The 24,687-nt window shown below is 38.5% G+C and overlaps 2 protein-coding genes across 2 annotated transcripts; one reads left to right on the top strand and one right to left on the bottom strand.

Moving 5' to 3' along the window:
* Positions 1-746: 746 nt before the first annotated feature.
* On the bottom strand, positions 747-6,699 carry LOC308143301 (adenylate kinase 7-like; the record flags this gene model as incomplete). Its single annotated transcript, XM_080514040.1, has 18 exons — positions 747-827; positions 1,182-1,340; positions 1,493-1,710; positions 1,987-2,184; positions 2,280-2,348; positions 2,422-2,547; positions 2,789-2,894; positions 3,066-3,194; positions 3,313-3,462; positions 4,224-4,301; positions 4,462-4,552; positions 4,639-4,727; positions 4,810-4,893; positions 5,128-5,238; positions 5,454-5,548; positions 5,636-5,750; positions 6,397-6,525; positions 6,625-6,699. 18 exons carry the CDS (start codon positions 6,697-6,699, stop codon positions 777-779), a joined length of 2,073 nt encoding a protein of 690 aa, XP_080370166.1. The 3' UTR covers positions 747-776.
* Positions 6,700-7,407: 708 nt separating this feature from the next.
* LOC308143300 (phospholipase B1, membrane-associated-like) lies at positions 7,408-23,881 on the top strand (the record flags this gene model as incomplete). The annotated part of the gene is made up of 40 exons (XM_080514039.1): positions 7,408-7,648; positions 11,936-11,989; positions 13,169-13,238; positions 13,324-13,375; positions 13,484-13,564; positions 13,809-13,874; positions 13,962-14,014; positions 14,253-14,328; positions 14,450-14,557; positions 15,312-15,386; positions 15,515-15,586; positions 15,684-15,758; positions 15,840-15,900; positions 16,220-16,278; positions 16,474-16,547; positions 16,626-16,669; positions 16,804-16,912; positions 17,151-17,202; positions 17,289-17,369; positions 17,469-17,534; positions 17,852-17,952; positions 18,045-18,126; positions 18,222-18,326; positions 18,457-18,552; positions 18,661-18,732; positions 18,943-19,020; positions 19,922-19,982; positions 20,185-20,243; positions 20,489-20,556; positions 20,641-20,684; positions 21,142-21,241; positions 21,326-21,377; positions 21,466-21,546; positions 21,654-21,719; positions 21,825-21,919; positions 22,313-22,394; positions 22,498-22,602; positions 22,694-22,789; positions 22,890-22,964; positions 23,603-23,881. The coding sequence occupies 40 exons, from the start codon at positions 7,408-7,410 to the stop codon at positions 23,879-23,881; spliced, it is 3,366 nt and encodes a 1,121-aa protein (XP_080370165.1).
* Between the last annotated feature and the right edge of the window lie 806 nt (positions 23,882-24,687).

Raw genomic sequence — 24,687 nt, 5'->3', positions numbered from 1 at the left:
AGTTATTATTAGTTTATGACACATATTACAACTTTTCATTTCAGCACAGAAACCCCACACTGGAATTCAAACAACAAAAACCTGCCCTGTTTTTGAGCATAGTAGGGGGAAATATCAATAAACGGTCTGAGCTTCAGCTGAGAAGTTTACAGACTCCCTGCACCACCTAGTGTTAGAACAGTAGAATTTAGGGAGAAAAAAAAAGAACACTGACAATAATCACTGTTTTTTTGTTTTCAGTTTTATTTTTATTGTCCACTAAAAATGCATTGAAAATGATCCTGCTTTAGGTTATTCTAATGCTAAATCTCATCAGTTTATCAACAACAAAGACATTGGGCTTTCCATCATTTGAGTTAAAGAAGAGGAAAAATATAAGATACTTGCAGGAAATTCCTGTAAAGTTAACATTTTATTTTTCACCTGTAGGGCTTCACACAGAATGAAAAGTGTTTACACATTTACTGGAATAAAATTATTGCTGCCATAGTTTTCTTCTTCCAGTAAATGCGGACTCTTACAACGCAGCCTGAGCTGAGTCACCCACCAGATGGAGGCTCTGAAACGACCGACCTATAATGAGTGGAAATCTGGATGAAGAACTGTCAGGAAGCACCAGCGCCCTCCCCGTATGCTGAACCTCTTTCGGAAGAAAGGTGCCTCATCACTGAATATGTTGTTTGTTTGTCTGTACGTGCACATATATGATTTATCAGTAACCTAATTTCAGCGCTTTGGGTTCATATGTTTGATTTACTGGTTCAGTATGCAGAACATTAGAACTGTTTGTCCTCTTCTTGTTGGACGTTCTGTAAGAGATGTTCAGCCTGCAAAAATAACACATGACACACAAAAATGCAGCTGTTGTATGAGGCTTCTTATGCTCTGTGTGTGCAGTACAGCAGAGGTGGGCACTCCTGGTCCCCGAGGGTCACAGTCCTGCTTTGTTTAGACATATTCTATCGTTTCCACACGGGACTGTAATCAGTGGCTTTTAATCAGGCTTACTGTTGAGCTGCATGATGGCAGTGGTGTGGGTGCTCTCCACTCTCCCCTGGGAGGTGTGACTGTGAGTGGATGGACCCGGTGGGTAGAAACAGAAACGCATTGGAAACTTGACCAGGGCCGGGCCAGAGCCAGGACTGCCCACCTGTGGATGTGTGGGTCTGCTGTGTGATTACCAGATAGTCCACGGGGTCCTCGGGTTTTATCTTGCTGCATTCTGCCATGGCTGCGACGAGTGAAGGCATCACATGCTTCATCAGGTAGTTTCTCAGAGGAAGAGCTCGAGCTTCCAGTAGCTCATCCTCCTGTCGCGTCACCGCTGACAAATTCTTCTTCTAAAATGTAATTTTAGCGTTAATCAGTGTGTTTCAGTTAATAATAATACATTTTGTGTTTTATCTCTCTGCTCCTTTCTATCTTACTGCTATGACTCTTTTTCTTTTAACCCGTGTGAATTTTAAATGCAGCTTTCCTTCTCTGAACTCACCCACTCCTCATATTGAGCAGTCATCTCAGCCAGTTCTGCCTCGTTCCTGCGTTTCCTCTCAAAGAGCTGTGCAGCCTGTTTCTGCCTCTCCTCCTCCTCTTTCCTCCTGTCCTCCTCCTCCTGCTCCTCCGGACTCGGCCCGTAGTTCTTAGGAGGTCCGACAGTCTCTGTGATCTTCTTCACAACAGCTCTGTACCCTGGATCACCTCCACTGACCTCTTGAGAGGAGCAAGTCAAACGGAATGCAATTAAAAAGTGACATCTTCAGCATTCTGGCTTAAATTCTACTATTTATATATTGAGGAAATGTGTTTATGACATTTCATTTAATTTGACAAATGTCTCTTGTGGTGATAATCCTTCTTGTTTTTCTCTTTTTAAGGGTGAAATGGTATATTTTGAAGTGTGTGGGTATCCCAGTTGCAATGTAATTGCAGTGACTTTGTCTTGTTCTGTCCTAGATGGCTAATATAGAACAGTTTAAAGAGTCCTACCAATTTCTTCTGGGTGGATCTCAAGCTCATCAAAGTAGTCCAGTACTGTGTCCTCAGCATGACTGAGCTGTCTGTATCTCTTCAGACCCCAAAGGAACTCGTCCTGAGTGTAGTGCATCTCCTCTGCCACACATTCTGGAAGCTCTTGGACTCTTTTTATGAGGAAATCGTCCGTTGCTTGAAGTTCAAAAACATGCTCTGTGAAACATAGAAACACAACTATTTGAGTACTTGCTGAATTTCTGTTTGACTTGGTGAGTCAAACCATGGTGGTCTTGATTTCATGTAACAACCTGGAGTGATCTTGTTGTAAACAGAGGTTTTCAACACTGAATCCAAATCCTGGTCTTCTCTGCCTTCCACTGAAATAAAATGAGCTGTCTTACACTGTTGCACAAATAGTTTCATACAAGTTGTTGCAGAGCTGAAACTCACCGGGGAAAACCCTTTTAGCATCTTCGTAAGTTTCAAAGAAGCCATCGAGTACAAATCCTTGGTTGGTGCATCGTTTGGAATTCAGTTTTTCAAGCAAAATCTCAGAAATCAAATCAACCTGTCCACCTGATGCGAGAAAAGCATAATATGAGGCTCATATGAGGATCATCAATACACGCTCCTCCACCAGCAAAATGACCCGTGTGACAAAAGTATCTCAGTCTTCAGACTTGTGTCTCTGTCACAGAGTAATAGTAGCAGGCCTTTCTCATATTCCTCAAAAGTTTAAAGAAATCACTCACCAAACTCACACAAATGAACACGTAAAATGAACTTTTAAAATTTTGATTCAGAGTTACTGTCTAACCTTCATTCTCAATCACGCTTTCCTCAATGTTTCTCAGTTGGTTCTGGGCAGCTGCTGCCTCCTCTTCACTGACCAGGTCACAGTTAGTCTTAGTCAATATCTCCCTCTGCAACACATGGAAAGAAACATGATGCATTAACAATGAAGAGTCTCTAGTTACAACTGCTCTTTCATGACATGCAGTTTTCACCACAAATCCCCACGAGAGGGCAGTATGTGGACTCTGTTTCCATGACAGGTATGAAAACAAGATGAAATTTGTTTTGCCTTGACTGACCAGTTCTGTCATCTTTCCTTCGAGGAGGTCTTTGAACTTGATGTGGTGTATTTTGTAATAATGGCACAGCTGCTCTGCAACACTGGTTTTGCCCACAGCTGGAGGTCCGACCAGGCAGATTTTAACAGACTGAAAAGAAAAAGAACAAGTCTGGTTTAGAAAAGACCCACTGCAGATATCAGACTGATTTCAGACCATATATATATATATATGATCTGAAACATGGCAAACGTGTTCCAGTACTCACCAGGAGTTGTCTGGTGTCTTTGTATTCCTCCACAATGGTCTCCATGTTTTCAACTATCCCGGCCTCAGACACCCATTCAAGCTTGAAAGAGTCCTTTATGATGAAAGCTTCCATACGGAGGTTGATTTTAAGGTACTCCAGTTCCTCTGGCTGAAATAAGGAGTGCCAATAATGTTCCAACTTATATTTCTGACTGAACATCTGACTGACTTCTGAAATATCAATGTCTGTGATTCAGCACAAACAGCAAGTGTCTTTATTTAGTTAAAACAAATACATTAATTCAGGAATCAGTAAATAATACAGGGTCATGTTATAGTCATATATAGTATAGGTTCTGACTTACATATTTGGAGCTTGTAAATATGATCAAAAAGGTAAATAACACATACAAAAGATCCTTGAACTGTTCTTTATCAACTGTTGTGTTCATATTTTTTTTTAAACCACTAAATAGGAAATGCATGGTAGACTCATAAAATATGAATACAATAAAACCAAATTGCCAACATGAATGATTAACTTTGAGTTTATTTTAGTCCTTACAAACACATTGGATCAACAAACAATGTGTTCAAATTCTTCAGAGGGGAAAAAAGGACTTTAATTATCTCCTGCAACTTAATCCACAATGGCAGTTAACTTAGATATGACTTTAGGTGCTTTTTTCATTATTAAGTGCTAATGAAGAAAAAAATTAGAAGTAATTCTCGGCTTGTGTCATCATCTTATATAACATCTAAATATAGTAGGAGTGAAGAAACCTCTAAATTCCTAAAGTTAAGGACATTATAAGTGGCGTTTGATGGGAAATTGGCAGAAAATGCAGTGATTACTACAGTGTGCCAACAGGAAACGTAGTCAGGGGAAGTACAAAAATGAAATTCAAACAATGAAACCATCTACTGTACCTTGAACGCCTTCATAGTGATGGCATCCTGCTCTGGTAATATCTGGATTTGTTCTGGCCCGAGAAGATCGCTTATCTTCTGCAAATTTAAAGATAAAAGCAATACATACATATTTTATATTTGGTCATTAAATAATTACAAACATACAATCAAACAAGACACAAACTCAGATGGATGCTACTGTTTCTATCACAACCATATTTGACAGTTGTAGCATTACTTAAAAAAGAAAACTTACCTGCACAACTTCACCTAAAGTATTCATTGAAGAGTCAATGGCCAGAATGTACTTTGCCTTAGGCTTGAGAGCAATGATATTTTCAATCACCCTGTGAAAGAAACATACATCAGTTCAGTTTTGTACCCATTCCTTTAAGTAAAAATATATATAGAACATGCAGCTAATTATAATCACCCTCCAAGGTCATATACGTGAATCATGGGAATGTGATTTGTGCCATGCCCAAAAACGGGAACTTTTGGAAACTGCATCAGCCACGACACCTGTTAGAAAATGTGAAATAGTTTGTGCAGGCAGCATGAATGAAGTAATAAGGAATATGATCAGGGTCATGTAAATATCTACCTTAAAAAAGTAGTGAAAGAGGTTCTCCCCCCGTCCATACTGAACACCACTACCTATGACGTAACAGTTTAGTTTGGTCTTTTTCTGTGTAATTGGGAAAAAAACAAACAAACAAAAAAAACAGAGGACAGTTAATTTAGTTTTTTGTCAGATTCTAGATGAACTGATTGTAATTTATATAATCTAAGTGAATCTGAGTAGCTCATATTAAAGCATAGGCTGCATTCAACTATAGAAATGTACACATTCATCTCACTGTGTTCTACAACATTTCAATGAGAGATGATTTATTTTTAAAAAATTTTCTAATCCACTTACTCCTCGAGCCGCTTTCAGCACAAGTTTCTCCAGGATGTGGTGTTGTCTAAAGCTGGGATGAGGCCTCTTCCGTCTGAACTCTTCCTCTGTCAGCACAGCATCAGGGTCATCCTGAAAAGGTCACCAGACATGTCGATGTTTTATCAACCTTCTCAAGTCTGAGAGCACCTTAAAATACGAAATAAAATTGTTGAAACCTTTTCAGTTTCAAGTCATGTTGTTTATATTTAACTACATTCAATGAACTACTCACATCTCTGTGGTCTAACAGGTGCCTGTGAGCACCTTGTTGGCTCACCGCAGCTGAAATCTACCCGTGAACTCACCGGAATCTCAGGTTTGGTCATGGCCCACGTCATTACAGAGGAGACAAGGATGAACATTTTACTAGATTTGAAGTTTTCCATCTCATCACAGAGGCCTGTTTTGCAAGGGAAAGAAAAGGTGCAGTTGAAAGTTAGTATATTGAAAAGGTTTTCATTAAAACCATCTCTCCTGACTCTTTTACCTGTAAATTCCCACATTGCTTCTTCAATCTGTTGTTGCGAAGTAGTTTCTGAGATGTTATACACCACTACGTCACACTCCAACAGGTGCTGCAAAAGCTCATCTCTGGTTGGTGACTACGAAAAACAACAACAACAAAGATACTCACTGGATGTGTGTCCATCATTTAAACAAAATGTTCATTTGAAGATGTTACAGTACTTGCGTTGTTTTAAATTGGGTCTTGTAATAATGACTCATGAAAGTGACTGTAATCCGTCCCCTTATCTATACGTCTTACCTCAGGAATCATCTTTTTTAATGTATTGAGGCAGTCTCTGCATTACTTGGAGAGCAAATAATATCACTTACATGAGAATAAAATCAAGAATTTGCAGAGGATTTGGGGGATTTTTAAAAAATACTTCCAACGGGTTTAACCAGAATAGACACAATAGAGAATGAGGATATTCGATGGACGATGTTGAGATGGTTTGTTCATGTAAGTAGAAAAGTAAATGGAAAAGATGATAGTGATGTGAGGTAAAGGCTGCCAAGGATGCAAAACATATTTTTATTGTGCTGGTTAAAAGTAACATTTTATTTTAAAATGTCCACACATTGACTTCAGCCAACCCACTGAAAAAATCCTGGCTACGGCCCTGGAATAAAAAAAACAAAACAAAACAAAAAATGCTTCTTATTAGGCCAATACATTTACAGAGGGGAAGAATCGTAATACATACACGACAAACGTTATCCATTGAATGCCTGCAAGCTTACCTCATATTGTTGGTACAGTAATTTTGACTTGTCCTCACTGCAGGAAGGAGACACAGTTCCCACCACATGAAAAGCAGCATTACGTCCAAGATCCTCTGACGACTCTTCAGATATACAAGCTGATAAAAACTGTTCAAGTGGGAAAAAAAACTCAGTGTGTGGCGGGACAACAATACAGATATGTACTAATTCTTCTTCTTCTTCCTTTTTTTTTTTTTTTTTTTTTACCTCTGCAATGTTCTTGGAGGAATATTGGTGGACGTCATTGACAAAAACTCTTTTTGTTCGTATCTTGTCTCCCATTTTTCACTGAGAGGTTCCGATCTGCGAACAAGGAGCGCAACCATTTCTCTCTCGACATCAGAAGTTACTTTATATATATCTCTATACAGGAAGTCTTCGTTTTTTATGCTTGTTTTCTGTTAATTGATTTATATGAAACATTAAAACAAATAAGAGCACAAACACATTAAAACACAAAATAAGTCTTCTTTGTGTGCCACTTTCACAGGCACCAGGTCCTGGTGCCAAGTTCAGCTTGTAAGTGTGCCTCAGAAATACACTCAAGTGTTAAACAAGATTCTTGCTTCAATCAAGTCTGCATTTTGCTTCATGACACATTTGAACTAGCTCTGTAAGAGCATTTTGTACCCGAGTTTTATCATTGTTCACCATGAAAAAATTTTTTCTCTTATTTTGTTCAGTTTAGCCTTCATGTCTGTTTACAATTGTCCACATTTAGCAGCAAGAGCTTTAACAGTCAGCTCAATCCCCCATTTCTCAGTGTTTATTTCCACACTTTTTCACCACCGTCAGCTGCGGACAAGACCGAGTTGATGTGACGTTAGACGCAGCTCTGCGTGGCTCCATGGCAACCAGGAAATAAACGAAAGTTAACGGCGCCTAAAAGTCAATGAAAAATGTCTGTTTATGACTCGCTATAGTAACCAGTGCATTGCGATTACACATTCCCTTGATGATACGTGTGCACACGATTATATACGGCCAAGTATGTTTAGCGCTCCCCGTATCCTACCTCCGTGCGTCCGTCCAGCCGTCACGCCGCTCCAACACGGCTCCACAGCCCGGCTCCTGATCGACAGAGCAGCTGTCTTCTCGCCCAGCGAATCAGAGCCTCACGGCTCGGTCCTCCTCTTCCTCCAGGCCCCAGCAGTGGCCTCCTCCGTCCTGTCGCGTTGCCTTCCGCACTTTGCAGTTTTGCAGCGACGCACCATTTACGAGAGTCCAACTGGTGCTTCGGTTTAGAATTTAATTAAAGGAGCCGGTCCATTGCTGCTGAGGGAATGTTGACCCCAGTTTGGTGTCGTTCACGCGCTGTTGGTGGGGTTTGAACATTTAAAGCCAGTGCCACATATGAAAATGGAATGTGCTATGGCTTATATATATTACAATAAAAAATAGCTTCTTTAGTCTTCCGTTTTAACATTTGCAGAAAAAAATTTAATTCATTTATTCATGATTCACTTTAATGGATTTTGTTAGGATACACTCCATTAGGATTTCTTTGCCCGCAACACATTATAAAACAGTTGGAGTGTTTGTGCACTGAGGACACTAATTCTTGTGTCCCTTCAGCCCAGATTTCATGTCACAATGTCTATTATTCCCTTCAATTATCTGAAATGTTGACACTTTGGGAGACAGCACATCTTTTCTAATCTGCACCAGTCCATCACAGAGGAGCTCAGTCACCAGAGAAATTCATAAAATTTGGGGATGTTCATATATGGCTGTGCATGGAAGAGTCTTAAGTTCTATCCTCGAGTTCTATCCGGTACAGTAGAATGTTTCCTCCTGTGACTCTGGATCTACAGGTTTATTCCTTTTAAAAAATAGTTTTTCCTTTCCACTGTTGTTTATACTTGCTCATGTGGAATTGTTGGTCTTTTCCTTTTCCATTTGTTGAACTATTCTTCAACGTGTTCACAAGTCTATGGGGCATCCTTTATACAATGATGTGGGTTTTTATTGCAGTCCTTGATGCACTGCTGCCTGAGGGGTCAAAGATCACAGCCATTCAGTGGATTTTCAGCCTTGACCCCGGTGTTCTGAGATTTCTCTGTATCCTCTGAATCCTTTAATGACACCTGGGTTGTAGCTGAAATATTTTTTTTTCTAGCAGAGGTCCCCTCAGAGTTTACATCTCTTTCTCTCTTAGTTGTTTACAAGCTTTTCAAGCTTGACATTGTATTTGCATTGTTGTATTTACAATGTAAGAATTTGATTTAAACTAGATTGCTCAGTGAATTGTTTGGAACACCAAAACATGTTCTAAAACAATTTCTGTGTTTATTTTTCTTATTTGAGGTTTTTAAAATGTCAGCTTGAGCCACATTGTCTCCCAACACCATCAAACTCTCACACTGCACATAAGGCAGTCAGTCCAATAACCAATAAAACCAATATGAATGATAAAGAGAGAAGCAGGAACTGAGAAAATAACACGTGAGAGTCCACCTTTTCTTACACGGGCGTTTTCTATATTTCAGTTCCTGTTTTACACAGATGTAACAGAATAGGTAATGTGTTTTAAAGTGAATCTCCTTACTATTATCATTTTAAAGAGCACATTTAAATAAAAAAAACCTGCTGCAGGTTGTTCAATAACAAAAATGATGTCTGAGTGGTCAAAGTCATTTTAAATCTTCCTTGAAGTACTTTATATCAAGAACAACAATCATGCTTAATTGCCTGGCATATTGATGAGTGCTTAAGTGTTTAAGTGTATGCATAGATCACAGTTCTAGTGTCATAACAGGCTCTCACTGGCCAACTGGACTACATCTGTCTGAGATTAGAGTTGCTCAGGGTGATGAAGCAATAGATCAGCAGGAGGTTCACTCTGAGTTTCTGTCCTTGAAGGAAGATAACGGACTGCAAAGGTGGACTGCAACACATCTCATATCAGGATTACGGTTATCGTGATTGGAGTCACAACGTTCATGGTTACTGCTGCATTCGGAATCTTCTGAAAACACCTGGTGATCTCTGAACATATAGTTTGGAAGATAAATACAGGGTGATCATGGGTTATGTGTCCTTACATCAGGTCACCCATCACCTTTCTAAGCAGTAAATAGTAGATTGAGAGGAATGAATGTAAAAAATAAAATAAATCTTCAGTTGTGTCAGAGGGAATATTTGAATTGGTAATATTCACTGCAACATAATACACATGCATTCACTCTCACAATTGTTTTTTTGATGAGCAGTCAAACATCGACAATACTGCTTTCTCCGCATGCCACAAAAAACCCCCCCAAAAAACATATTTTCATTTAAACTGTCAGTATTGACATTGGCTATCAATATAAAAAAAAATGTTAACCAGGTTTATGCAACACGAAACCTCGCAAACCCACCAAGCAGCGAGATTTATGATAATAGTGTTATCCCCCCATGACCAATTCATTCCAGAGCTTGAGATAGAGACAACCTATTGCACAAATAGTCAAGATAATGTTTCCGCTCTTGCCTTTGTAGTGATTGTTTGCCAGCATCATGCGACCATCAGGTGTCAAAGAGGTCTGAGATCTCACCTTATAGTCATGTAACTCGCGGCTCAAGTCAAAATGCCATAGATTTATACTGTAGTTTGGATAATAAAGCTATTGGAGTCGTAGCAGATTTAAACATTGCTCACGGTGCCACCAATCTGTTGGAATTGAATTCATGCCACTGTCATCATATCACAATGCTGCAAAACGAAGTGTGTTGAAGCCGATCCCAGCTGATACTTCCATCACATGTGACAACTGAAAGCTTGGCAGTCTTATTCTGTCAAGATTGTTTCCCTCACAGTGTAATATTGCGATAGATTTGATAGTTAAAAAAAAAAGAAAAAGAAAAGAAAAGCAATTTTTTAATGATGGCTTTTGGTAACATGAGAATCACCCAGAGATGGACAAGTAGAAAAAAAAAACCTTATTCTAAAATAAAATCAGTTTGGCTCCCAGATCACACAGAATTTCCCAAATGATTTAACTATTTCTTCAAGACATTAAGATTTCTCTTCTTTTCTTGTTCTGAGCCAATGTTCAAAATGATATAACAACCTTCATACACTTACAATTTAAGGTAATGAAAGTGTCAGTGAACCAATTTGCTAACTTGTAATCTCCAAACACAAAAAACCCCCCTAGACTTTGTCCTACTGAGGCCACGCTGTGCAAAGGAACACTTATTTGACCAGTAAATCAAGTTTGATATGCAACGTCCTCTCTTATATGAAATAATAAAATAATAAAATAAAATAAAATCAACATCAACATCAACAACTTGATGTCACTTCCTTTATGTAATACAGCTGCAATTATGTCAGCCATCATCGTCCCATGTACGACACGGACATGGGACCACGGGTTCTCTTTAACTAGAATACAGTTTCTGTGATGTATTACTTACATTTAAAGTTACTTTTTTTTCTTTTCTTCCAGAAAAAAGATAACGACATTCAAAGCAAAAGTAAAATCATTTGAAAATCCATCGATTCACAATATCTAATACTGAAATAATATTTATGTGGGTCTTATCAGCTTCATTGTTTCACTGTGAATCCTCACAGCCGTGTCCTTTGAACAAAGAGCGCTGTCCCTCCCCTCGGCACAGATTTATGATCATCTGTAGTGTACCGGGCAGGTATAAGTGATAACGACAGAGGAAAAACAGACGGACCTCCACACAGATGCAGCAGGGAGACAGCAGAGTCTGACAGTGAGATCCATCAAGACAACAATCAGAAAGATGATGCTTCAGCTGATTGTGATTCCACTGCTGAGTCTCACATGGACAACAGGTTTCTACTGCCATTTCTACTTTATCCAGCGTGTGCTATTCTAACAAACTGTGCAGCTTCTTGTAGCTTTAAAGCAATTAATAGTGAAAAACCAGAGGTATTCAGTGAAATGTTGAATGTGATCTTTTTTCACTGTCTTGATCATAACATTTAAAATGTTTTTTATTGGTAGCAATTATCTTGTTTTTGCTATTCATAAAACCTCAAAATATTTTCACGCATGCATTTAAAATGTTCTGAGAAGCTGTTCGGTTGTTTAATTTAAATTATTATAAATGCTTGCTGGTTACTATGAGATCTTAGATGATATAAATGCACTGTTGCCACAATTATTTTGTTATTAACAATAGATATCCACTGGTGAAGAGACAGAGATATTTATTATCTTTTAACTTGTAGCATTATTTGTTTCTCCTCATATAAATTTGTTTTAACATCCCCGATTAGTTTGTATATTGGAAGTCAATAACAATTCAGATATTAAATGGCTCTTGTTTCTAAGGACGATTGATCATAAACCCTGCAAGTGGCTCACAAAGTCCGTGCAAGTTAAGCAGTGTTGATGACCCTGGTACGGGCTGTAAAAATCTCTAGTGTGGATTCAGAGTCAAGTTTGCAGAGATGGAGAAGAAGAGGCATCTGTAAATACACTTAAAGGACATTTAATCCCTTGTGAACTCATATCTCCATATCTGTACTCCTCTTATCTCCTCTCACCTTCAGCAGCTGGATGGCCTTGTACACAAATGCCCCCCTCTCAGCCGCCTCCTTCAACTGGTAAGTCTGTAGATACCTTCACATTAAGTTCTATTTAATTACAGTAAGAGGAGAATCTCAATGAAATGAATGTCCTCATTCCCTTTATTATGTAGGTTATCATGTATGTTTAGTAGGAGTTGTTTCTTTGCTTTTCCTATAGTTAGAAAAGCAAAGATTTGAACCGAAGCATGGGGCTGCAATATAAAACTGCCTGTTCAATGTTCACCCTGTTTCTTGTCCTGACAATAGAGCTTCTTGTTACATAATGAGATTGAGTGACCCTCATCTTCAAGTCATGACTTTTATTCGTACCTGCTAGCTTAAAATGGTTAATTCCACTGCAAAAATTTGTTTTTCATCTGACTTAAAATTAAAGAAAAAAAAATTTTTTTTACTCTGTCTTTCCAAAGTGAATATGGTGAAGCCCTCAGATGTTGCAGTGTTTTCTTCCATCGGCCTTCACATGCACAGGTGAGCACAGATCACCAATTCCCCACAGTCACAACGCACAATGTGTTTCCCACCGGCTCACATTCATTTCACACTGTGGTTTTCCTCTGCAGTACTGAGATGTCAACAGTCGTATCGAGGCTCAGCGGTGAGGAATTTATTACCATTTGTCACGTTGTATGTGCTTTGTGTGAGGATTTAAATGCTGCATGCTTTCCACTTTATGTTCAGTAGATTTACTCCAAAGTTTATTGTACTACTGTGCACAATCTTTACTGATTTCATATCTGCATTAACTGTGATAATGGGAGACAGTGAACCCCAATATAGTCAAGATTCCCACCAGGCCAGTGGTCTCTTATCTGTATGGAAGTCATTCATGATGTCTCAAGTTCTCTTGACTGGTCGTCAATCAATACCGCGCACACACATACACACACACACACACACACACACACACACACACACACACACACACACACACACACACACACACACACACACACACACACACACACACACACACACACACACACACACACACACACACACACACACACACACATTCGCAGTTAACCTCAGAAACACGTCTGGACTATAAGACGAAACTGGTTTACCCAGAGTTCCATGTTTCCATTGATTCTCAGAAATACCAATAGAAATCAGTCTCTTCACTTCAATATTAGGGAATAAAAAACATGTTTTGCATTTATAATTAATGTTGAACTTGTTTTTTATGTCTAACAGAGCTGATGAGTGTATTCAGATCTGATCTGATCAGTCACCCATCACATGAATCGCAGTTTGTCCAACACAGGTACAGTTTTATTTGCGCATTACAAAACACTTGAGACAATTCCAGCTTCTTCCCACCACCTCTCCATATTATTTTATCCTTCCAGCTCACTGGTGGAGCAAGCAAAGGAGGTGGCCCTCTACCTGCGCAATAATCAGGTATGTACTCATGTGGCTGCACAGTTCAAAACCTTGTTTGATAGTATGTCAGGTTTCTGCCTTATTTGGCCAACTTAGAGCCATCTATAATTCTATTTTTCATTACAGGATATTGATGTGAATCAAGATTGGAAATTGGTGCTTCTTGTCCTTCGGATGGATCAGCTTTGTGCCTGCCAGCAGCCGCAGGTAAAAGATCATGTGAAAGATCTCACTATGGCTGCCACTTTCTTAATAATATTTGCCTCACGTTAAATGTAATTAATAAACAGAGAAAGACTGTTATGAAGAACATCTCAGTATGAAAAGCGGTTCTTTATTGGTGTTATTTCAGGTTTGCTATCATTTAACCTGACAGGCATAAAAAACATTTTTTTAATGAAAAGTTCCCAAAGGTTAGTCAATTTTTCAGTGATTTCTGTTTTTGTTGTAGATTGCATCTGTTATCAGGGCAGCAGTTAAAGAGGTGGATGAGACCCTGCAGCTGCTGCACTCTCAGGTATTTTTCACATTGTTTACTGTATCATTCTTCAATATTACCACATTATTAATATTTACACATTTATGTCACTTTACTGTGACGCAGTTGAAACGGACCATTGTCAGCATCACATTATGGGATGGAGAGACTGAGAGCAAGTAAGCAATCCAATAAACATTTGCTTTTTCTGTTAAAACACTGATTGTGTTTGAAATTGTGTTTAGATGTGCTGAACTTGTTTCATGTCAATTTTAATGACTTTAGTGACAAGAAGAACAACTAACCTGTGCCTAAGTAAAATGACCTTCTCATTTTGATCTTATAGTCACTGTCATTTTTTTTGTCGTCATAAAAATGTGCATTAAATTGTATGACTATAATGGGCTTGATTGACAGCAAATGCCCATGTGTGGAAACGAACACTGAAGGAGAGCTCAGACTTCAGAGGGCCATGCTGACTCATGCTTTGCAGGTTTGTCTGTAATTTACACCCAGATTTAGCTGTTAACTCTTAAGATGATTTACTGCAGCCTTAGCAGACATATAAATATTGTCTTTATGGTGAAATGCATTCCATATTAATGCGTTTTCAGGAGTCCTTGGATGAGCTGTTGGTGCAGAAGCGATGGTACAGTGACAGACACGACTTCACCGTGACTCTGCAGGATGTCCCCTTAATCACAGAGCCAACGTCTGTTATTGTGAGTAACAAAAATTTCACACAATTATCACATTTTGCTCTAAAAGATAAGAGATGGATTATTTTTTTGAAATTCACTTCCTGGATTGCCTTCTGTGTCTCTCATGTAAAAGGCCTCATATGAGCAATACTGACGTAAATCATTTTGTACATTCTGGATCGGCTGTATTGAAAGACTTCTTAAACCTTATGTGGCCCTCACCGTAATGATCAACGATTGAATAATTCCACCCTTAACATTTTTACTTGAAATGAATACAAGCTATTAAAATCTATTTATAGACATGACTATCTGCTGTGAAGAATAAAAATTCAAAACAACACACAATTCAAGATCGATACCTTGAAAATGCCCCGAAAGTGGATTTATTTGTCAATGAATTGATTTCAACAAACTCTACAATCCTATGCCCATGTCCTACACCCCACTGGGCCTATATCGCTGTTACTTGACTTGGTTTTCAATAAATACCCTGATTACACGTCTTGATTTTCTTGAGAAACATTATACAAAAAAATAATCAGGATAAAGAAATAGCAGTGCTGTGTCTTTGATTGTAAAGTGCAGTATTATTGGTATATTTGTGTTTATATATTCAAGTCAAGTGCATCCATTAACATTTAAAAAACAAAACAGGGACGAAGTGTGAAGAATGAATGTTCTGTGCATATTTCTATAAATACTGAAAGAGACCAATTCATTATGATGTACACTTTTCCAACTATTTTCTTCTTCTGCTGTTTGTATTCAACAGAGTGGGCAGCCTCTGTCCGAGTCCAGAGCTTCACAGCACACTGATAGACTGACCGTGCGGCTGTGGACAAACCTGGTGAGGGCTAATGCAGCAGAAGTGAAACCCACTGGCTGCCCCTTCCTTCCTCTCTATACTGCTCTCTCTTTCACACTCTGTTCTTGGTGTCGCAGGAACATGAATACAAAGAGTTTTCTGTCTTTCAGCTGCAGCCTACAGTTGGCCAACAAGAAACAGAGAACAATGGCGAGATCATCTCGCTGCCTTGTCCAACCGAGGTGAGGAACTATGCAGAAATCCCACATACATACAGATACATTTTCATGTCAGGAGACTAAGACTTTGCCTTCCTCCTCCTCTTCCTCCCTACCCAAGGACCGACCCTTCCTCAGGACTGAGGGAAACTCTCCATCATATCACCACAGCGACGCCTCCTCTCTCGTTCACAATGTGAGTGTCTTCACATTGAAGACTGCGGTAATGTTGCACGCCTTCTGTCTAATTCTGACCCTTCCATGTCTTTCTGCTCAGTTCACAGGAACAGTGATGCCATGTGAGGACTTCAGCGCCTCCCCCTCCACACCCACTTCAGGTAGGATGGTTCACAAGGCTGTTACGAGAAGCCAGGATGTTGTTCTACTGTAATTTCAACAATACAATACAATACAATACAATACAAAATACTTCATTAATCCAAAGCAAATTTTTTAAATTAAATATTAGCCAATTGTGCAGCCTGCATAAATGTATAATTTCTCTCAAGCTTGATCAATATATCTTTATGTATTTATATGCTTAACAAGCACAAAACGATTGTTTTCACTCTCTAAATCTCCTCCATCGTCTCAATAATGCCATTTACAGCTTCTGTTATTGTGACTGATCTGAGGTTGCTTTTTGTGTTTTGACAGTCCATGAACTAAGGCCTGCAGATATCAGAGTTGTGGCTGCTGTGGGGGATTCTTTGACAGTAAGTCATTAAAAAAAAAAAAAAAATCCCAATAGAGATTAGATAAAACAAAATTACTAAAATAGGTCAACTGAGATCATATATGAAATTCCATCAGTTTAATATGTAGCCTATGGTTAGAAATGCATGAGTTTATAGAAAATCAGTCCACCTGATTCTCCTTTTATTGAAATAATGTACTATTTTCTTCCCCAGGCAGGGAACGGCATTGGATCCCACCCAAACAACATCCTGGATGTCCTGAATCAGTACAGAGGTTTATCCTGGAGGTCAGTTTAGACACTTCTGTAAAACAGAATTCTCATTGAATTCTTCAGTATTAAAGTGGGATTGTTTGTGTTTTGCAGTGTTGGAGGAGACGGGAACCTCACAACTGTCACCACTCTGCCCAGTAAGTCATTTTGATGACTTGAAGCGTTTAAATAACTAACTACAATTGAATTTGTTGCTCTGGGCTGAACATGGCATCTTTGTTTGTTTACATTGAAGATGTCTGTTGATATTGATATTTGTTTGTCATTATAGATATCTTGAAACATTTCAATCACAACCTGACGGGTTACTCTACTGGTATGGGGAATACCAACAATCCTCAAGCTTTCTTCAACCTTGCTGTGGCAGGATCGAAAAGCAGGTGAGCCCTATCTTACGTCTTCTCAGACTAAATTTAATCATAAATGCAGATTCATGTGATAAAGAATGAACAGCATTATGCTCAGTTTGTTAGCAATCGTGCACAAATCCATCAGAGGATGTGAATATTATTGTGTTTTTGTGTTGAAGAATGTGAAATCCCTGTGTCAAATCCCTGTGTCAAATCAAATGTGGCTCTTTGATTTCATTGTGTTTGCTTTTGTTCTTTGTGATTTCAGGGACGTACCATCACAGGTACGAGCTCTGGTGACACGGATGAAGAATGACTCTGTAAGTTTGGACTTTTACAAACTTCACAAAAGAAACAAATCCACAGGTCATGAAGAAACATTTCAATGTTGTTCCATGTTTTACAGAGAATCAACTTTGAGTCAGACTGGAAAGTAATCACCCTTTTCATCGGTGGAAATGACGTATGTGACTACTGCTACAATTCAGTAAGTATTAAATAGAGCTTAAAATGTCCTCAGAAATAATTTTTAATGTTACTAAAAGAAAGAGATTGACTTCATAAATGTTTTCCTGTTTCTTTGCAGCTACTCTTCTCAACAGAAAACTATATTCGCCATGTTCGTGACAGCTTGGATTATCTTCATAAAGAGGTGCAATAAACTCTTTCACACATCTTGTATTTCATCCCCACCCCCCCCCCCCCCCCCCCACACACACACACACACACACACACTGACTGTCCCTTATCATGTTAACATGTTAAAATATCAATATTTAATACTTTTTTCAATGTCAAATTTTGCAATCGACATTTCAACCAATGCTCAGTCATCAGTGTGAAACATGCAACATGAGTGACAAACTCATGTATTCACATCATGTGATTAATGAGAGCAGTATAAGATATAACTGCCTGTATATTATTTGTTCTAATTGTTTATTAGCGTTAACTGATCTGATCTCTCAGGTGCCTCGAGCTCTGGTGAACCTAATAGAGGTTCTCCATATAACGCCACTGAGAGAAATGCACTTGGACCCTTCACTTAAATGCCCCACCTGGCTGGTGAAGTGAGTTCTTCTTTCTATTATTGACTTCATCTGCCCTGTTGTTTTGCGATTTAAAGAGCCCATGTGACAGCTTATTATCTTGGCATTTTCAGCTACATATGTCCCTGCGTTATCCTGCCAAAGCCCAACTCTAAAGCTCTTCAAATGGTGGAAGAAATCAACAGAAAATATCAGGTAGGCCAAATGTAAACACAACAAAAACAACCTAAAAAATAGAAAATACAATTTACCCCCAACTCATCATCTGGGTTTGCTCTTGTTTTTTTTAGGAAGTCCTGCATGAGCTTGTGGAGTCTGGCCGCTATGACACGCGCTCAGATTTCACTGTGGTCATCCAGCCTTTCTTCAGAGACGTGGTTGTTCCCAGACGGCCGGTCAGTCACTGACCCGCCTCTTTCTAACTGACTGCACCACTGAACAGTGGTTTAATAATTTACTGTGCTAATAAAAAACGCTTTAAAGGTGAAACTATTTCTTACTTTTTTTTTTTGTTGTTTTTGTCAGGATGGAAGTCCTGATCGCTCCTTCTTCAGTGCTGACTGTTTCCACCTCAGCCAGAAAGCTCAAACCCTGATGGCTCGCTCACTCTGGAACAACATGGTATACAGTTACTGAACTATAGTTAACACATGTTTTATACATTTTCTTTTAAATAGTGCTGAACCATCATGTACTGTTATTCTGAGTGCTGTTTATGTTTTCTTCCAGCTGGAACCTCTTGGCAATAAGACATCACAACAAGATTTCAGTGCATCCATTGGCTTGAAATGTCCAACCCAGGTATGCTAGATAGAAGTGAAACTACAAGTGAACCTTTTAATGCTGCTGGATGTTGTGTGTTTATAAATCACATGGGGGAGGGATGAATAGAATTGAAAAGAAATCCCTTTTCCAAAGTTAAGATTAGTTGATGTTTTTGTAAAGTCTCATTGTTAACATAGAGGCAGATTTTGTTCTTCAATACATGCAAGTTGTTTTCTTTTTCTGCAGGCTTCACCTTATGTCCGCACCTATAAAAACAGCAATTACACATATTCTGGACCCGCCCCAACACCTGGACCTATTACAGTATGTATCTGCTTGACTTTATGAAATAATAAAACCTGCAAGCTTTAGTAGAAATTAAGTGTTTATTTAAAGCTGCAAACCAAGTTAAATGTCATAATTTTGTTCTCATAACAACAACTAAACTACTCTAAATATTGAACATATCCATAACTTATAGTTTTTCAGTCTTGTTTATGTTTTGCTGTTGAACATTTTATGATTTTCAATCGTATTGAGTGAGCTGGTTTTATAGTTTTGAAAGTAACTACTAATGAATAAATTATTTTATGGTGATCAATAATTGCTATGAGTAACTTTAGAGTTTTACCAACCTATTGTTTTCATGGAGGCTGCAAAGTGGTGTTAAAGCTATCACATCACAGTTAGAACATCCCTGGTCCAAACTCACCTGAGAGCTAATCTTAGTGGTTTGCATGTTTATATTCTACATTCACGGTATTTATTTATTTATTTATCTCCAGTATTAGATGTCAACATGGCCATTATAAAATGACCATAACTGTCCTTTGTCCTTGGGCTGGTGAAGTGTCTTTATCTGTAGTCAGCTGTGATCAGCCATCGGTGACCTTGAAATGGATGTTTAGGTAATTCAAAACTGAAGAAATGGTTAGTTCTGGCATTAAACTCCACCATCTGAAAACCAAAAAGCCCAAAAGACCACTGTGGTGAGCTCAACCTGCTCTATCCATCTGTCTACTTGATTTTAAAATACTGCTGCCAGGTCTGATAACAGCATGTGTTGCATAAAAGGCAGCACATTCTCTTGACAGGTGTGGAAATGAATAAAAAGTTAACTAGCAATCCAATACATAGATGAGGATATGTAAGCACTCAGACATAATGCAAAGTCACGTATCTGTCTCAACTTCTCTTTCATGTCTGTTGTTTCTTTTCAAAACAGAATTGGGGAAGTGACTTCTCCTGTTCAAATCTCCAGCAATCAGCTGCTGTACCAACCTCAGGTGAGCCTTGTTCCAACATTATTACCCAAAGATCAACATGTAGGCTGATTAATAGGCTGGAGGTTTAAAATTGCTATGAGCAAACATTCATGAAGTAACTTTAAGGTTTACGGAATAGAGATGAAAAAAGAACTGTTAAATGGCTAAATGATGATTTTATGGTAGGTTTTTGTTTAACTTGGTTCTCCGCTGGTTCATATAGTTCACAAGCTGAGACCAGCAGACATTAAGGTGGTGGCAGCACTGGGAGACTCCATAACAGTAAGTCTCATCACTCATGGTCTCTGAGTTTTTTTCCCTCTTGCATGCATGGGTAATGATTAATGTTTTTTATATGATATCCATCATTCAGCATTAAGTAACAACTGCTCATATCTGAACTTTGTTCTATCTAATCACTTTGTTATCAGCCAACAGATTAGGAGCATCTCTTTCATGTTCCATGAGATAAATCTGTCTCGGGTTACAATTTTCTTTTCTTTGATTTGTTTGTTCTCTGTTCACAGGCAGGCACCGGTGCTAAAGCAACAAATGTGGCACTACTGAACCGGAACTACCGCGGAGTATCATGGAGGTATGACATGTCTTGAAAACGTGTTCATGGTGATGGTCATGATTTTACAAACCATGCTGACGTTTGTTGGTCTTTTTTCATTAGCATGGGAGGGGACAACACTCTAGAGACTGTCACGACACTACCAAGTAAGTTTATGCAATATTTGTTTCAGAAACTGACAGAAGGTGACATTATTTTATTTTAATAACCACAGTTCTAATTAGATGTGTGGTCTTAAGCATGCTGGAACAAAAAGCAGAACATGTAACACAACTTATACCTTTCTTCTTACAAGTCTTCCTCACAGACTTGCATAATTTCATTTCTGCTCCATGCAGGGCTGATAGTTAAGCTGAAGAACCTGCACACACTGACTTTGACTCACACCAAATGTCTTTAGCTGAGAAAAGATCATCTGAATGTGAAAGAAGTGACATGTTGCAGACAGATGCTTACATTTTGTTCTCACTGAATCATGTCATTACATTTATTACGTTTTTCTTTTCTAATCATCAATCCTTATTTTTTTCTAGCAGTTTCCACAACTCTTCTATAGAAATGTGTAGATGGGCTCACTCATTAGACTCTTTTCTGTCTCCTCAGACATTTTAAGGAAGTTCAACCCACTCTTAAAAGGCTTCTCTAAAGGGTTTTTGTCAACACAGAAGGGCTTCAACATGGCCGCTGCTGGAGCTCGGACTCTGTATGTACATGCAGTTTCACTTACACAACTAGGCAAGCCAGTGACATGTCTTTGACACCTTCCACTGTATTTCCCCGCTCACAGAGACGTCTCGGCACAAGTCCAAGCTCTTATCAAGGCCATGAGAGAACACAAGGTGAGATTGTCTCCCAAAAAAAATGAGACAACATTTTAAACACTCTGTATGCTGGAGTCTGATGGTGTCTGGTTTTTATGCTAAAAAGGACGTGAATTTTAAAATGGACTGGAAACTTGTGACGGTCTTTATCGGAGGAAGTGATCTTTGCCACTACTGCTTGGACCAAGTAAGGCTAAAAAATAAATCAATGAATAGATAAATATTACAGAATGCTATACGTACAAGAGGAACAATTTATTGTGGACCAATTGTTTGTGCTTAATGTGTCTGCAGGACAACCTGTCACCCAACAACTACAGCCATAATCTCATGCTCAGCTTGGACAGACTTTACAACGAGGTGAAATATTGGAGAACCAAGAAAAACGTGTCGCTCTTTTCCTTCATTTCACGAGTGACTGTGAGTTATAATTCTCTGGCTGTCCTCTTGTTTGTCCCTCCTCAGGTGCCACGAGTGCTGGTTAATGTAGTGGAAGTGATGGAGATGGAGGTGTTGAAGACGGTGAAGAGGAACACATTGGGCTGTTCACTCCTGCAAAGGTTGGTTTTGATTCATTAGTTGCAATGTTAGTTTAGCCATGCTTCACGTGTTGAAGAACAAAATGTTAATTAAGAAGACAGCGTTTTGCTTTTGCTGAAAAAAGATATTTCTTAAAGCCAAATGTTTGGATTACTGTAATGTTTGTGCTGACTCTGCCAGTGGTGAAAATTTTATGTACTTTGTACTAAGCAGATTGCTCTTTCTGATTTGTTCCTTCTATCTGCATTTGTACTCATGTAAAGAATGTGAGTAGAATAATAGTCGGAAGAATAATCGTTCATTTGCAATCACAACTGTGCCATAGGCAAACTTTTCTTTTCCAGTGCTTCCTGGATCACATATGACACTTTGAATATTTTGCTACACCTAAACGATCATCTTTTCTTTTACAGGAGCAGTTGTCCCTGTGTGATCAACCCATCAGAAAACTCTCCAGAGCTCAAGGAGCTGAAGAGAATTAATCATAAGTACCAGGTAAAAGCCATTTTTAATAAACTTATAAAAAAAAAAAATGAATTTTTTTAACACAAGCTGAGTTCTGTCTTTGATCACAGTTTTTTTTCTTGGTCATCCTCAGGCTGAGATCCAGCACCTTCTATCTGGAGACCGCTATGATGGAAAAGAAGACTTTGCTGTTGTGCATCAGCCATTTTTACACACCTCCTTCATCCCTTACATTGGGGTAAGTTAGTGAAAAGAAGCTCCACCTGTTATTAAGAAGGTGATCAATCCCACTGGTATCCAATGTGAAAATCTCTATTTTCTTTAACCAGGAAGGTGAGGCTGATGCAAGTTTCTTCTCTTTGGACTGTTTCCACATCAGTGAGCGGGCACACGCTGAGATGGCCATAGCTTTGTGGAAAAACATGGTGAGCTTTGGACAGTAATGAACCAAACTGACACGGTGAGCGGTTTCTCTCTGCAACAAGTTGGTTTTGCAGTTTTACAGATGTTCTTCTGTTTTAACAGCTGGAGCCGGTCGGTCAGAAACAGGCTTACAACAACTTCACATATGACCGCTCCAAGATCCACTGTCCCTCTGAGGTAGGAAGGAAAGAAGACTTCTGAAATATGAACTCTCTTTTTTTTCAATTATTTTCACTATTTTATTATTGTATTCTATCTTCTTTTTTTTAACCTATTGTGGTATCACAAAATGCTGTGATTCCCTCCAAATCACTTCTTAATAAAAAATGTTAGTGTCTTGAATTAGGATGATATTGTCATCTCATTTCATTGATTATTTTTAGGTGTTCTTTTAAGTTTGAACTTAATTTTGTCTTAACTCATCTCTATTTGAAAATATTAACAATTTATTTAATATTTTAATACTTAGTCTTGTTTTTTCTGGGTACTTGCTTCCTCTCTATCGGCTTAATTATGTTAACATCTTTGCAAGCCAACCATTTTGTTTGGGTTTTTGGGAGCTATGCACAAAAATACAAGTTCTGTAGGCTTATGGAATGGTTTTATAGTCATTCAGAAAGAATCATCATTACCCAATTAACACATTTTCTAAAATATTTTATTATATTATTCTCAACATTAAAAATGTTAGATATTACATTTGTTATATTTAAGGGGAAAAAAAGGTACTTTTCATTTTTATAGATTTTTTATTGTTTTGTTAAAAAACCAAAACAACTTGATTTAAGTTTTTGTCCTTTTTATTTTTCTCACAGGTCAGTCCTTTCATCTTCACTAAGGTTAACAGTCAATCAAGTCCTCCGGTAACCAGCAGCACGCCGTCTACATTCACCACCACCCCCTCCACCCCAGTGTCTAGTCCTGGACCCACCACATTGCCCAAGTGCCACGACCCCCTGCCTGTGTGGGTGCCGGTTGTTGTCGGAGTGGTGGGTTTGCTGGCTGGTGTCATCATTGCCTGGTTTATTCTCTCCTGTTGTCAGCGTAGGAAAGTGCAGAAAGGGGGAGACATGATGAAAGGAGCTGTGTTTTAATGTTGCCGTTGATGTCATTTTTACTCGTGAAAAAGCTCTTGCAGGGCTGAAATCGCTCAGGTGCATCTGCCATTACAATGGTCTGATTGGTTTCCAGATCTTTGTTGTTTGTGGCAGTGAAAAGCTGGCTTGTCTGACGTTATGTTGATAACTCTGAGTTGAGAGCTGCTTTACAGTGACTTTCACTTGTTGTATTGGCAGCGGGAACAACCTGCCATTAAGATCACATACCGAAATTTAGTATTGAATAATATTTCCTCAGGAGTTACAAGTGTGCAAAATTGTGTAATTGTCACTGCATTGAAATGGTAAAACATTCAATAAGTAACTAATTAACCATGTACATTTTTCATTTGTATTTATTTGCTAAAATTCAAATTCTGTAACTATTTATGAAATGAATGATGTCCTTTATTAAAAATATTTTGGAAAATAGAGATCTTTTTTAACCATGTGTAAGTTGAGTCACTCAGGTCAGAAAGAACAATGACACAGGTTCAGATGAAAAATGTGTACAAACATTCATGATGTCCAAAGGATTCTTTTTTTTTTCATTCCAGCATTCCGACAAGGATAGTTTTTGATAAATATGTTCATGTACCTTTTAAGTGGATTGCCAACCAACAGGGTAACTTGATTTCTGAATCACTAATTTAACTCTTCAAATTGAATAAAGAATCATGGGTCTGAGGTATCCATGAGCACAGATTCTATGAATCCTCTGGATGCTCCTCAGCACACGATGGATTTTGTATGCATAGGCTTTTCCAGCATAACCTTACCATGCATTTACCAAATTTGGCACG

Source organism: Blennius ocellaris, assembly GCF_963422515.1.
Source record: "Blennius ocellaris genome assembly, chromosome: 18".
Taxonomy (NCBI): Eukaryota; Metazoa; Chordata; class Actinopteri; order Blenniiformes; family Blenniidae; genus Blennius; species Blennius ocellaris.
The sequence above is the reverse complement of the archived record's forward strand: the minus strand, read 5'-3'. Positions and strand labels throughout refer to the sequence as shown.